The sequence below is a fragment of the Marmota flaviventris genome, chromosome 15, assembly GCF_047511675.1.
Source record: "Marmota flaviventris isolate mMarFla1 chromosome 15, mMarFla1.hap1, whole genome shotgun sequence".
Taxonomy (NCBI): Eukaryota; Metazoa; Chordata; class Mammalia; order Rodentia; family Sciuridae; genus Marmota; species Marmota flaviventris.
This window is the reverse complement of record NC_092512.1, coordinates 30,703,851-30,720,294: the sequence shown is the minus strand read 5'-3', so window position 1 is coordinate 30,720,294 and position 16,444 is coordinate 30,703,851. Positions and strand designations below refer to the sequence as shown.

The window sequence follows — 16,444 nt, the reverse complement described above, 5'->3', positions numbered from 1 at the left end:
AACCTAAGATAGTATATTTTCATTTCCTTTTTTTCATCATTAGTATTTGAGGCTAAAATTCATTAATTTTTACAAAAAATATATTTTGAAAATACAGAGTTCAAGTAATTGAATTGATCACAGTGGAAATTACTAATACTGGAAGCCTTGAGATAAAGGGAAGAATATGAATTCATTATTATTACTAGCATAGTAAAATTTTATCTAGCTAAATAATATTTCTATTTTTTCACAATAACATGTACAAGGTGACATTTTATTTTCTCATGCATTATTATCCAAGGATATCCTGTGCTTATAAATAACCTGAGATTTACTGAGCCATCCTTTCTCCCTGTCTCCCTGCTTCTTTTGGGGCACATCTCATTTTGTCTACTCTAGTATTAGAATGTCTTTATAATAATGCAACTGTCCAATCTTCCCCACCAGACTGTAACCTCCTGACAGAATTATTCATGTCCTAGCCATTTTCATAAACTTTATATGCTATACATGCAGCAAGTGTTCTATAAATGTTTATTGAATCAATTATGAACTATGAGTACAAATAATTTAAGAGATGGTTTGTATGTAGAAACATTTTAACACTAACAATGCAATTATCTTTTAGAATTCAAGTCCCACTGGTATTACTTTTCCTGATTTGAGATTTGTCCAATGTGAATGAATTGTTGTCTGTTCTAGTCATATTGGGGCTCTGCTATATTCATTATTAGCTTGCAGCTTCCAATAGACAAAAGCTTGATAAAAACAACTCATAAGTACTGGAGTCCAAATGAGAAATGAGACCATCATGTTTTAAAAAGGAACCTATAACTATAGAAGTGTCTATTCTGTTGGATAACTTCCTCTGCAGCCCAGTCATTCCATCTTGGAATCTGTTTCAAAAGTTTTATGTTCTTTGTTGGAGGATAGAAGTTTTGTGTTTCAATGTTGAATCTGGTACTGTCATCTCTAGTGGAGGAGGCTAAACTCAGCATACCATACACTTTTTCATGTATTGGAGATATATTCTGTAACTCAGCTATCTACAATTAAGTAGAATTATTTACCTGTTCTCAAGAGCCTATCAATGGATATGTTAGAAATGATAAGAAAATACAAGAAGCAAAGTCAGTGTACTTGAAAAAGTACAAGAATACAAGTCCAAGACAAACTGTTGCATGACAATCATCCACATGCATCATTATAAATCTACAAGGAAAAGCAAAAGCTAAAACAGGAATTGATAAGGTATAGTTTGACTAAGAATTAAAGATATGATAGGGATATGAAAACTAAAGATCCAGCAGATAAAGGTGTTTCAGTACAAAATAAGTATGAATGAAGGAAATAATTGACAATAAAGTCATTGACTAAAGTTCTTGATCCTTTCCTTCATCTAGCTCACACACACCAAGTAAATAAATAAACCATTAACTTACAAAGGGCAGCAGGTGCCACGTACACCTATATCTGGAATGATAATAGGACATAATAAAGCTTGAAGCTCAGTCCTCTGAGTTTGCAATCTAGCTCTTATCCTTTCTAATTCTCATTTGCCTCATCTGTAAAATGCCTCTAACAACAGTAATGTCCCCTTGCATTATTATGGATATTATATGAGATAATACATATAAGTCTTTAAAAAGACTGCTGCATGTAGGCAGAGTAAGTACTTGAATATTAATTAAAAAATCAAACAACTGAAATTTCCCTCATCAATAAGGGAAATGTGGCTCAGTACACATGAGTTATATGTGTGACTGAGTCTGAATTAAACAAGTATAAACTAATGAACTTAATAGTGTACTGACAGTAATGGAAATGATGAGATATAGACACAGCTAACCAAGGCCTGCAGATAGGCAACATGCTGAAGAAATTAAAGATGAAAAGCACCAATTTCCTCAAATCCATAAGGTGTCATATCATTTGAAATTTCTCATTTTATACAGAATAAACAAAATATTAAATTCAAAGAACAAGAAGCAAAGAGTTGCTTGTTTGCTGACTACCTAGTTCAAATATTTATTCCTTAATAAATTAAAATTCCAATCTTTTGAGAACACTACCTTGGTATGTGTCTCTTGCTAGGAGGGAGCTCTGCTGGCTGAATACAGCACGTGTATTTTCTTTGTTTACTCTTATCTGATATTAGGAAAAAATCCCTAGAAAGACTACCCAGGACAACCTACCCTTTAATTCTCAGGTCTATTTCCTGCAAACTTTCTTTATCACATTAAATCTTCCTCGATTATTTCTACTTTTTCTCATAGGGAATTGGGTTATTGAGGAATCATCAGCATTTCAGCACATGTGCCTTCCCATTATGCTGTCTTATTTTGTAAGCCTCCGATGCCCTGAGGTAGTATACTACTTATCTTTAAATACGTGCAGCAGATGTGAAAGTGTGAAAAAAATGTTTGTGATAATGATGATCCTGGATCCACACTGTGATTAGAAAGATAAATTTCCAGAGTTAGAGAAAACCTCAGCCCAACTAATGAGAAGCTTTGGAAAATCCAGTTTCATTTATTCTCTGTCTCTAATATGATTCTTTTAGGTAATTTTCACTCTCCATGTATAAATTGTACACTGATTTTTCATCTAACTTTTGATGACATACATTTTCAATGTCTCTCCCTTCACTTACAAACTTTAACCAAATGAGTTTATTAACAATTCAGGTTTCCTTAAGTTCTTGATACAGCTGCAAGTGACTCCTGTTTCAAAATGACAGCAAAATACAGTTCTCAGTATTTTTCAATGCAGACATGATGCTTGCATGTGTTCAAAACTCATGATAAATTCTTCCCCCAAGGAAAATAGTGAGCCCAAGCACTGGTTGCCTTTGCACAATCCCGAGAACACACTCACTGTATATATTGAAATATTTTTTTTCATGAGATTTGTGCCAATGGAGCTACATTTTCCAAAGTTCAGAAATACACAGTGTAGCAATTATTTCTTTTTAGTTCAAAACAAAATAGGCTCCAGCCCCCCTCCCTTTTCTAAGAATACATAAAAAATTGAATGCTAAGATGAATGATGTGGCAATAAGACCCTGGTAAAGAACACAGGCAGTCCCTTAAACATTTCAATTCCCCTGGGGTAATATGTGACTGATAGCATCAGCTCTGAGTCGGTGGCTCACTGGATGGATTCTCCTCTAGTGCTTCAAAGAGCAAGCCAACAACTATTGCAGAGATTTCAATTGGTTTTCTTCTTCTACCAAAAATTAAGTCAGGATCTTGGAAAATATGTAATTGAAATTGGCACTTTTCAGTACAAACAAGTTCAAGGGAGATAGATTTGTTCTAATTTTTATTTCTGTTTAAAGGAGCTTTCTTTCCAGCTTCCCCTGGGGAAGACAGAGAGGAAAGGTTGCTTAGAATGCTAAAAATCATTGACAGATATTATCTGAGGTTTTTTTTTTGCAAAGAGAAAACACTTTCCCTTGTATTTGGACAATGTGTTACAATGAGGTCAGTAAATAAGACTCCAGGGTGCCTAAGTAGATTCCTAAGTTGACCAAAATCATCAGGGTGCTTATTTCTCTTCACAATTAGTATGAGATCCAACTCCTCACCATGGATTAGGGCCCTGTTAACTGTAACACAATGAACCCCTGCTTACCAAGACATCTGCTGCTCTCTACAGAGGGCAGGCTCCCTCCCACCTCTGTTTTTATCCACATCCCTTGTTCTGGCTGGAAATCAAAGCCCCTTCCTCCTCTGCCACCATCTTTCCTGCTTGCCTCATAAATACTTGGTGCTACTTCACAAATCACAGGGGCTTCCCCTCTATGGAGCCTTTCTTGATTCCCTTCATTCTCCTCTGATAGGCCTCAACCATCCTTCACCCCAGTAGGATTGATCAACTTTCTTTAGTACCCAACTATACCCTAATTTCAAGGGTTCTTACTACAGACTGTGAGTGTAGAGCTGAATCACACATAAATGTAAGCAAAATTTTGTGTCTCTTCATTATTTGGGGGAGCAGGTCCACAGTGACATTGAATTTTTTTTTAAGACTATGATTCCTTGATCAAAGAACACAGAAAACAAAAGAAATCAAGCAGACATGCTAAAACACACTGCAGCTGAAATGTTTAAGTCAACTTCTAGGTTTGCTTCCTTCTCCTTAATGAGTAGCCTCCAAGAGTAGCAAGTATTTAGTGTTACTAAAATACTATTTCTACATCAGCATCATCTTGATGTACTCAGGAGATTGAGATACCTAGGTCCTATCCTAATATAAGGGGATAGATAGATGAGGATGGTGGGAACACGAGGTTAAGAGAATAATTGTATAAAATGAGCCCATTCAACTGACCTTCCCATATGCTTTCTTTGCAAAAAAAAAAAAAAAATCTGCTTGTAGCCCTACCTGGTCTGAAGGGTCAGCATTTGTCACATTCCTCAGCAAACTGAGGCAGTGGGGGAAAGTCAAGCAGTCAGTGTAGGTAATGAATAAGGATGATGGCTGGTTATCAAATAGAGAACAATTGGTTGTTAACAGCTAACCTGGGGGTTTGGGATTGAGCTTCCTGGCACGATGGGTTTCTAGATAACCCCCTGTGCCCCTGTTCCTTCCTGCCCTTAGGCATATACATGAAGAAGAAAGAGAAGGTAAGGGGTTCTGGGATCTATAAAAGAGCAAGACACACCCACACCCTTGACACCCAGCTCTGGCAGCCCCTTCTCTTCCAAGAAGTCTCTTACTTAAATAAAACTTGCTTTCTACGCTTGCCTCAGCATTTTTCGGGTGTTTAATCTTCAACACCAGGGAACAAGGACCCGTTCCTGACCTCCAAGACCATTATCACCAGGATAAGGATCTCTAGATGTGGAATTTAAAAATATTTATTTCAAACAAGCATCCTAGCTGACTGTATCACAGTCAAGTTTAGAAATCAGTGATAGAGTGCCAGGAAAATACTGGCCGCATAATAAATATTTGGCAGTTGGCTGGCTAGATATATGAATGAATGCAGGCTCAGATTTCAAATGAATGAGATAGAACATCTTTTAAGAGAGTGATTTAATAAAGTTACATGCTCAGTTAAAAGAGCAATGAACAAGGTATGTTGTGTGTCTATTTTATGAATATTTAATTTGCCTGGCATCATGCAATACAGAAATCCTTACATATCACTTGAAAGTAAAGATAAAAGAAACAGAAACACCAGGAGTCAAATAGACCAGGAAGTGAATCTCATTCCAGCAACAGTCCCAGAAACTAAAGAAAATAGTACTTTATTATCATATGCTCTCATCCTATACCATAAACCTAAGAGAGCAGAAACTTTGACTAACTTGTTCGTCTCTGAATTTCTGGCATCCAGATTAATGAATTCAATATTCGAATCTAATTTATGGAATGTACAAAAAAAATATTTCTCATTGATGTGCTTTTCTATGTTTAGTAGAAGTGCTTTCTTGGCAGGCACATGCCATACATTGTGAAGTCCCTGTCCTTCTAAAAGTGACAGACTAATAACAGGAAACAGCCAATTATCACCACGTAGTGTGATAAGGACAGGACAAAGATATATATATATATAGAACACAGGGGTAGCTCCTAGAAGGGCTCCTTCCCCAGTCTAAAATGAAGAGCTCTACAGATTGAGCTGTAACTTCCAGGATAAAGAAAGTCGATTCAGGCAAAGAGATTAAGCTCTTGAAGGACAGGGGCTCAGTGCTGTGGGATGTGTTCTGCACATTGTCCCCACCCATATTTAATAAATAGTGTTTTCAGAATATTAAGGGGGAAATCAATGTAAGAAAAGACCATTTCAGAGGGGCCGCTGCAGAGCCCATCGCTCCTTACTAGTCCTAAGTCTTCCACGTGTTGCTGGTCATTTGGCCTCCTTCGCTCTTAGCCTCATGATTGATTCCTCTTTGCCCCCTTCCACCTTTGCTTAAGCAACTCCTAATTACTTGCAATTTGTCTAAGGCATGCGATGTCTCACTTCTCAGCCTCCACATGTGCTATTCCTTCCTCTCTTCTACCTGCAACTTTGAACTATTCCCCAGCTAATTCCAACCTGCCTAAAACTTATGTCAACTTAACTTACTCCATGTGAGTCTTTCCAACCTACCCAAATTGATCAATGCTCCTTATTCATACTCATCTTCAGTATATGCTGTGTTTGTGGCCTTGAGATGGTTTGCTGGCTATCTACTATCCATTCCCTACCCTGTCTCTGCCACACATATATATGTACTCATGTGAATGCTCAGCTGCACCACTGTGGTGATGGATAGCACTAGGGGAATCTAGAGCAGTGGCTCGTAGGGCATCTCTTCCACTATTTCCTGGAATGGGTGTCTTTCCAATATTGGTTTTTGTAACAGCTGGTTTTTGCAACATGGGTCTACCTGCAACTTTCCAGGGTGGCAGTTATCTGAGCCTTAAAATTATTTATTCTGTAGCAGAAATCCTCTGGGAATCCTTAGACTTAACAAACAGCACTGGGACATTTGTTTTTGTTGGCTTGGGAAAATCCAAGACTCTACAGACTGATATTAATCTTCATTAAAAGTAATAGATTTTTCTGACACTTAGAAGACCTGAGGAAAGTGACTTTGTAAGACTCTGCCTTCTCCAAGCCTCTGAAGACCTTAGAAAGTGTTTTGTTTTGTTTCCTCATAAATACTTCATCTCAGTCAGGAGGTGTAAAGTATAAATTTTGTTTACTAAAGCAATTCCTCCTAGGCTTTAGGAAGTAACCACATCGAAAATAAATAAAAGTATACACCTACCAAATTGATTGTAAATTCAAATTGTAAATTTGTAAATTCAAATAAAACTGTAAAAGTTTGAGTTTAAAAACCTATGCCAGAGATTTTAAGAATTCTGAAGCTGCTGGAACGTCTCCATACATATTTTTACTATGTCCATTCTATAACTGCTGAAAAAAAAAAAAAAAAAAGTCCTGCATTTCAATATATCTGCTACTGGTTTCAGCCAGGACCATGTGAAATGAGAAACATTTTACTAAAATAAATGAAACAACTTTTCCAATACCTACAAAAATGCAGGGCTCCAATTTACATTAGGAGGCTTAAGAGAATTTTTCTCAGTCCACATGAAATTGTTTTGTCCTTGAAATACACACAGGACAACAGAGTACTTCAATTTTTTTTTTTTCAAATGGTTGCGAAATTGGAAAGAACTTTAGCCTCACCTCCTCATTTTACTCCTGAGGATCTAAGGCTTGGAAAAGTGAAGCAATTTGTCCCAGGTCATGCAGAAAAGCAACTACAAACCTAAGTCTATTTGTGTCTCTGAATTCCCAGTACAATGTTTTATACATTGCATCAAATTACTTCCCAATAAAGATGTAGGCTAAAAAATAAACATGGTGTAAAATTATACTAAATAGCCAAATTATTTTCAAATAGTTTTTTTTTTCACAATTTTTGTCCAAATAGTCTATTCACATTCTCATGTGGAATCTTCCAGGAAAAGGCTTTCTGATAGCTATCAATTAGTTAGTTCTAACCTAGAAGCATCATTATACCCAACAAATGGTATGCTAATAATAAAATGTAAATATCCACAAATGTGTACTATCAACATTATAGCCAGATTACTCATTATAACAGGGGTATTATGAATTGTTGCTTTTGTCATTCAGACTTAATTAATTCAAAATTTTTATTGGTTAAAGGACATACTCATTCTTCTGTAATATAGGATCTACTAATTAAGTTAATACTTACAAATATTACAAAAAATTGTGCCCAAGATTTAAGAAAAACCACATATACTTTCTAATGAAATATATTCATTAAAACTATGCTTTTATTACATTAAGTTTAGAGAATTTTTACTTAGCTTGTTTCTTTATTAAAAATAATATAATTTGGGGTTGGGGTTGTGGCTCAGTGGTAGCGTGCTCGCATAGCATGCGTGAGGCACTGGGTTCAATTCTCAGCACCACATAAAAATAAAGACAATAAAGTCCATCAACAACTAAAAAAATATATAAAATATATAATTAATTTTATTTCTGATTGGCAAGTTGTGTTTTTAGTTATAATAATGTAATGCAATCATTTTTAAACTGTGCTCTGCTGTGCTTGAGTCCCTAGTAAGAGAAGGATCAGAGTGACAGACAAGTTCCCACAAATACTTCAAAACTGATCAGCTTTATGTACTTTATACATTATAATCATTTATAAGGTTTTTTGTTTGTTTGTTTTTTGAGAAGAGTACATATTCCATTGAGTAAACAGAACGCAAACCTTGACGAATGAAGTAAAATTAGCTCAGTCAATCAAGGAACAATTGGTCTTTTATGACTTTGGATGTAAAAGAATAGGAAGTTATACAATATCACATTCTTGTCAAAAATATTTAATTTGAATTTAATCAGGTAGAAACCATCAGATAAATCTAGAAAGAAAAATTCTGAGAAAAACTGGAGTCTTTAAAAATATTATTTTTATGAACTTATGACTAACTAATCACTTAATTAATAATGACTGACTAATTAATGTTAACATTTGGTTCATTTGGGGATTTATGGTAGCTTGGTCTAGCTCAAGATGACAAAAGAAGATCACAAATTTAATGAGTTAACCTGGCTTAGAAACTTGAATCCAAATAAATAGATGAATAACTACCAAGCAACAAAAGAAGTTTGTTTCAATATAGAATATATCATTAGAATCTTTAATGAATCAATAATAGATTTATAGGTTGTGATAAAACTGTGTTTAAAAATCTAAACAGTTTTTATATTGGTAGGGCATTTAAGCTTAATAAATACAAAGCATGTTTGTATACTCCATCTAATTACAGGATATTGTTCCTACTTAAAGATAATAAAACTGAGGTATACAAGTATTGGTGATTCTTCCAAGATATGGGGCAGATTGTGCTACTGTCAACCTCGTTAATCTGGGAACTTCTTTCCCAAATTCCCTTGCCTTCATAGCTCTGTATTAGATGGGGCCGCAAAGTGGACTTCATATGAGATTTGGGAAGGGAAGAAGTGGCCCAACTCTAGGGACATCATCAGATAGAGCTGCCTGGCAGTCCCCACACTATCCTCTCTTCCATTTAGCATTCAGCTTGGCTTCCTGATGATGGCAATAGCTCCAGACACACCACAAGATGCTTGTCTGCACAAGCATGGGGAATGCTCTACACCAACACAACAGCTCTCCACAGAGTACCCCTTTCATGGTCCCATTTTGGTGACTGAATGTGCTTGGTAACTCAGACTTCCCTGGGAGTCACCATGGTCCCCGTTTCTGAGAAAGCATGACAGTCACAGCCATGTTGATCTTACAGATGATAAAGTCAGTTTTCTTCACAGCCTCCCATCTCTGATTCTTATGCCAGAACTTTTTTCCAGTAGCCATAACATCTCTTCAACCCCACAATTACTCTGTTACTTTCCAGTTGTATTTGTTGTGGTGCTGGCGATTATGTATTTGTTTTAACTCTGTCTTAGGACAAGCAAAGTTTTTATTAGAAGTAAAAGGTTGCTTTAATCCCTGAATTGATAAAACTCTCAAGTATTTATTAGAGACATAAAAAAATTAATAATTTATTAAAGAATTCAAAATCCATAAAAAATAGAAAAGAAATGCACACCTAAAGGTGATTTTGTTCAAAAAAATAATTTGGGGGCTATACAAATAATTACAAATATTTTAATTCCTGGGGACAGAAAATTGAGAGTCAGAGACATGAGTTAATGAGTCTATAGACACTGAAATTATTTAAAAAAAAATGAGCTTAGAAGAAACATATATTATATGTTAGAATATGTGCTTTGAAATTTAATTTAATTCCCCAAACTAGCTATTGGATTTCCCTTTGTGGGGGAATGGCCATATGTATGGTGGGTAGTTATGAGACCAAAATTAAAATTCTAACTCTCCATCATATTAGCAACTGTGACTTTGTGCAAAATACTATGTTTCAAGTTTCTTGAAAACAAGACATCTGGTACATGTAGTACATAGGCACCCTATATTAGTTATCAACTCTTAATAATTTAGCTAATAGGTATATGTCTTGAATTATGATAAAGATGATTTCTATACTCTAGAAGCTTAGAACACACAGAGAGAAAGTTACTTAATAAACACTTGTTAATGACATCATAGTGTGTGGATCCCAGATCCTTATCCATAGAGTGTTACGGAACAATGGGAGCATAAAATCTAAACTGGCTGGAGAGTAAGGGTGATGTACTTCTCTGGAAACTCAGTATAGGGACCTTTTAGAGGGGAGTGCTCTTAGGATCTGTGGCAGAGCAAAAGAGACAAGACTGAACAAAGGGAAAATAGAACTCACACACAACCACAGAGAGTAAAGACCTCAGCTAATCTCAAGTGGAATTGTAGACGTTTACCAGTCATTCAAAATTGTCCCCAATTGAGGCAAGAAGGGTTTTACATTTCTGTATTCATCTCTCCTTAGATGCAATCTATTGGCAGAAAGGAGGGGTTTCTGTGGGTGATGTGATTCTTCTCAGCCATAACCAATACCTAGAGAGGGGACCCCAGCTGGAAGCTGTCCATCAACAGCATTCCTGGGAGGTGGGAGAAGGAGTGCTTTGGCTCTGAAGGGGGCAGTGGGTTGACACATCACAGCCTCTGCCATAGTAGGTATCAAAGAAAAGTTCCTGGCATAAGAGAGAATCTGTAAGTTTTAAGACATATCTTTATGATAAAGTTGGATTTATGTATGTAGGGCAAGGAGATAGTCTAAACAAAGGCATGAAGTGCTTAGGGAAATTGCAAGTTGCAAGTTACTAGAACATAATCATAATGAAGAGGAAATCTAGTAGATAAAGTTGGAGGATGTATATGGCAGCAATAGCAGGAGAAGTAGGTAGTAGCCAGATCATGAAGAGTCTTAGTGGCAGACTTTAACTTGCAGATATTTGAATGTTATCCAAATCTATGATGGAGATGAAGAATCATGTCTGATTGTTGGAAAAAATCACCCAAGCAACAGTGTGGAAGAAATTTTGAAGAATATCAAGACTAGAGGCAGAAAGGCTCCATAATGGTTTGGGTGTTAGATGACGAGGCTCTGGATAATGCTACCTCTCCAGGGGAGGTATTTAATAACTTCACATTGATTGTGTGCTATTTCACATGATATGTTTATCATGACACTCTTACATTATTATTTTTTCTCCTTTACATTCTCTTGGGTTCTATAAATTTTATTTTCTATCTGAGAAAATCATTTGAAGTTTCCTCAGAGGATAAAAGGAAAACATGTGTATCACACACACATTTGTAAGCCTATCTATCCATTCACAATCCTTACTCATAATATGTTAAGAGCATGAGAAAAGTTTTTCTTTTTGAATTTGGTCTGTTTATTATGACTACAATTGATAGAAATTTCAAGATAGAATATTTTTAAACAAGAAAACTTGAGAAGTTTCTAAGTTTAATTCAAAAGAAGAAAATTCTGGAAAATGGAAAAATATAAAAAAAAATTTGGCATGCATTCCATAGTTTTGAATTAAAGTCGAAATTTAGTTGAATTTGAGGTAAATGGATCAAAACCTTAGTTTCCGTGTGTGTGTGTGTGTGTGTGTGTGTGTGTGTGTGTGGTACTGGGGTTTTACTCAGAGTCTCATGCATTCTGAGCAAGCACTCTACCATTGAACTACACTCCCAGTCCTTTTTATTTTTTATTTTGAGACAGGGTACCATTAAGTTACCCAGGCTGGCCTCCAACTTGCAATCCTACTGATTCAGCCTTCCTGGTAGCTGAGATTATAGGCATGTGCCTCCAGTGCCACATCTTTAAAATGGGTCTAATAATACCTATGTCAAAAAGTCACTATGAGGATTAATTAACTAAAGTGTCAAAATCATTTTGCTAAATGATTTTAGCAAATGATTTATCACAAAGGAAGGGGTATCAGTTCAGAGCAAAGAGAGAGGAATGGAAGAAGAGTACCTCCAAGCAAGGATGAATGGCTGGAGTTGCAACTTGTGGCCACAGGTGGTGCCACTGACCCTGGAGAAGCAGTGGTGGCCTAGGGAGGGAGAAAATCTCCAGGTGTTAGCTTTCCATTTTAAGCTTACCCTCCCTTTCTTTGAAAGAGTGAATGACAGCATTCTATAGTATGTTTCCTTTAACCCTCCACCAGAAAAAGCATTATATTTTAATGAGTTCTGATTTCTCATTTGATACCAGTGTGAATCCTGGGCTTAACTGCATGAGAAAGTAATGGTTGCAGATCTGCCATCTGTGAGGTCACTACAACAGCATGACAGCAGAAACTATGCTGCACTAGGCAGGAAGCAAAAGTCTTTTTCACTCCTTGGGAAAAGTGTTGTCTATTTTCTGGACTTCAGCTTTCTTTCCCCAAAAAACAGAGATTGGGAAATAAATTGTTAAGTTACTTTTTAGCTTTATAATCCTGATTCTCAAGGTTCGCAAATTTCTTAAGAAAGGTAAGTGAAAATCCCAGAGTGTGTACCTCACTCTACCTGGGAAGACTTCCTTTCTGGTCATAGATCCATATCATATGGGTGAGGAAATGGAATCATAGATGCTGAGAGAATGAGAAATGCTCAGGAGGGCAGCAGGGGCCAGAGGAGGGGGGACTCCAAGAGGAGGCCAGTGTTCCTTCCTCATGCAGATGGCAAAATAGCATTCACACCACACATCCAATCCCTACAACAGATGCCAGCTCTCCTCCTAAACCTTCCTAGACACTCCTTGTTCCCCTAACACTATCCCAGCCACACATGCATGTATGCACACATACATAGCTCCCCCCACCAACCTCCCACCACCACCTATAGAGAATTGAGAGACATTCTGGAAATGAACCAAAGCAAATTCTTCAGGAGCCTAGAAAAAGACCAAACTAATTATTTGCAAGTCCTATTGTCAAGCTGTATGACATTAGCCAAGTTTCACTTAGTTTCAAGTTTCAGGTCAAAACATTTACATAAGAGTACCCCTGATGTTTTACAGTGGTTTTTCTTGTTATAAAACTCTCAAAATATTGACCTCCTTGGAAACATTTCTTCTTCCACCCCATTGCATTTTATAAATGTCTCATCTTTGGTTTCTCAAATTGCTATTAAGTAGACCCTTGCTCTCCCATGGGACTGTCCACCCTTTAGATCTATTTCTCACCCTCTGTTGTGGTGACATCATCACTATTTATTAAGAAAATTATTATTATGTCTCCAGGGATCCAATTCTACATGTAATCTATTGAAAGAAAATGAATTGAGCCATGAAAGAGATGAAGATTTAAATTCCTAAAGAATATTATGTCTTAAAAAGACAAGAAATAGAAACAGTCCCATTACAAGGAGATAGCTATGCTGGTTGGCAAAAAGCACAAGGATTTGGTTGCTACCATTGCAATTTGCTTGAAGAAATGTGCCATCCTTTTAATGTATACAATCATGATTCCAAGACACACAGGGAGTAGTCACAATACTGAGTTAAATTTCCCCAGTACCAATAATTTAAAAAAAATCATTGTATTTCTGATTTACTAATTATAAAATTGAGGCACACACAATGGAGGACATTTCAAGTATCACATTAATGGATAGCAATATAAGAGCACCTAAAATATTCTCCTTGTTCTCCAGGAATAGCAATCAGGTGTTTATGACTACTTAGCAATACAGTTTGACTGTGAGGTCTGTATGACTAGAGACCACCAAATGCCCAGTGCCTAATAGAATTCTTGGAACTTAGAAATACCACAATAAGGAATAAATTTATACATCATGTTGCTTTCATAACCATAGTTTTAATTAATTTTTCTAGCATGAAAGGTGCTAATTGAAAATCAATTCAGAAACATCTAAAATTAAGTGTATAGTTTGGCTATTTTTATATCCCAGTGATGCATTCTGTATATGTATGTTATTATTTGGATTTATTTTCACCCTTTTATTATTATTGACAAACAAAAAAGTACCTTTTAGTTATGTCTCATCTCCTCTTTTATAATCACTCAAAAATATTTAAATTGTTCTCTTGTCACCTTCAAGATAGTTAGAAAAATAATAATTTAAGGAAGATAAAGAAAGCAGAACAACAACAACAAAAAAACGCTTTGGTAGAGGGAAAAAATTAATTATTTCAAGCCACTGAGTTGTAGTCACTTCTGTTATGAATCTTACATGTATGAACCAGTACACTTTATAGCAATAACTAAAACAACACCAACAACCATATTATACTTCAGATTTATTTCATCATTCACTAGAATTCAAGCCAATGTTAAAGGTAGTCAGTCTATGAAAAGTAAGATGTAAGAAGTCTTTAGTGTTTTGATTTGTTTTTTTTTTTTTTTTTTTCATTTTGAAAGATGATTTTCATCATTTTCTTTCAGGCTTCTTCACGAATATTCCTAAATGGCTAGATCAAAGGTAGTCAAGTACTACGCTGAATGAAACAAGACTTACCTGTAGTTTTGCTTTTCGTTTCCTATGTGGAATCTGTCATACTGTGAGTAAGCTCGGTTCCCTTCCCAGTCCATTAACTCAATCCTTAGCGTGTACTGCCTCTGACTGGTTATGGCAAAAATAAACTCATTTCCCAGCCAATATTCACCAGAGGGATTTCCAAAACCCTGGGAAAGAAGATGGACATGAACTTGTTACTCCAGAGGGAAACTTTTCATGTTTAGCCTGTTTTCTAAGTAACAATTAAAAAAAAAATACTATCTTTTAAAGTCAAGATATTTCTTTCAGAATTTTACACACTGATTTTTTCTAATATTGATTTACTTTAATAGTCTTCTGTTATACATGCTTCCATTTGAGGCTTATGTCTAATTCTCATTATAGGAAAATCTGTATTCATCAAATATATATATGGATAAAGTATTTTTGGATTAAATGAATTTGATCGATAGGTTTTACCAGAAAACCCTCCTCGATTCCATTTGCTTTCAAATATGTTTCTAAAATTCTGGTTATTCTTTTGAATATAATTGAGTACTATCAGAGTAGTGTTTTTTCATTGAGGACTATCAGGGTAGAATCAGACAAGTTATTTAATAATACTGTTTTGTGTCTATTCAGGAGTCCAATTATATACCTATACTTTATGGATTATTAGACCTCTGATTTGAGGAGTTTTGCATTCTTATTTTTTAATATTATTAAGAAAATCTGTAAGCCTGCAACCATAATCATTCACATTGCTCCACTGGCATGAATGTAGGTTTGGAAGGCTGACTGGTAAGAGCTGAGTAAGTACACATGGCTGACCATTGTGCCTCTTAATCTCAATATGGCTCTGTTCTTCTCTTTGGGGCAATCCCAGTCATGGCTGTTAAGTACTCAAAATAGTTTCTCTGTGGGAGGAAAGAGAAGTGGTCCCCAAATGTGAGCCAACTCTAAGTGTTGGAGATGTTGGTGACAGGGAAATAAAGAACCCTAAGGAGCTGCTGGCATTCTAGATTTGGGATATTCAGAATTGTCTAAGAAAGTATTGCCTAATAATACTTGAAGATCAGTTCAATTCTTGGCCTACATATTTGTTTTACTGACACAGATGGGAGATCCATATAGGGAGCTAGGGAGACAAATATTATAGCACTTTACATTCACACTCAAAGAAGTAATCTTAAATGTGTGTGTGTGTGTGTGTGTGTGTGTGTGTGTGTGTGTGTGAACAATATGGTTGAGTCTCAGCTGCCCCACTGAATTATCACCATTGGAGTTCTGGTTAAAAACAAAAATACCTAGCTCTCCATTGAATCAAATATCTGAGAACAAGACACATGAATCTGCATCTGAATCAAGTCCTTAATTTGTCATGCACGCATTTAAAAGAAATTCAGTAATGACAGGACACACTCCCAATGTTTCACAAAGAAACAAATTCTGGTTAGCTGAGGTATTTATTAATAAATGTCTAATCCATGAGGAAAGTGCTAAAATAATTATGGCAGTTCTTGTTTTCTCAGTATAGATGACAGAATTTAGAAAACTTTTTCTTCCTTTCACACTTAATGTTTATCAGTTTTATAGAGTCTAATTACAAGAGAAGTTTTCATAATGGCTTTCTCCTTTAACAAAACTAAGCAACGAATCAATGTTCTCCATTCCTCTTTGTGCTGGTGCCCAGAGTGGACTCAAATTGCATTAACTACACGGGGCACTGCTGCCTCTGCCAATGGAATTGCTGCCCAAAAGCCGTGGTGTTTGGTACCATAACCATTTTTTGCCAGTTCTGTTATTATGGTGGTGATGTTTATAATGTGTTATGCAAATGGGTTAAATATTAGTGGGGAAAGAGGGTTTTTATAAAGTCTAATTTAAATATGTAGACTTGCTCAATAAAAACAAATCATTCAAATCTTTTTGAATTAAGTGCTGCTGAGAACCTGATAAGACTGCGAATAATGGAATTTTAGAGGACTTTAAATTTTATATTACTCTGCATATGTCTTTAAGTACTGTTCTATTTTACA

At 35.8% G+C, this 16,444-nt stretch overlaps 1 protein-coding gene across 3 annotated transcripts in view; it reads right to left on the bottom strand.

Moving 5' to 3' along the window:
- Positions 1–16,444, bottom strand: part of Angpt1 (angiopoietin 1) — a 237,091-nt gene that overhangs the window by 25,142 nt on the left and 195,505 nt on the right. For all 3 annotated transcript variants that reach the window (XM_027947991.2, XM_027947997.2, XM_071602181.1), the window contains exon 7: positions 14,427–14,593. In XM_027947991.2, the coding sequence (XP_027803792.1) occupies positions 14,427–14,593 (167 nt within the window). The remainder of the gene's footprint in view (positions 1–14,426; positions 14,594–16,444) is intronic.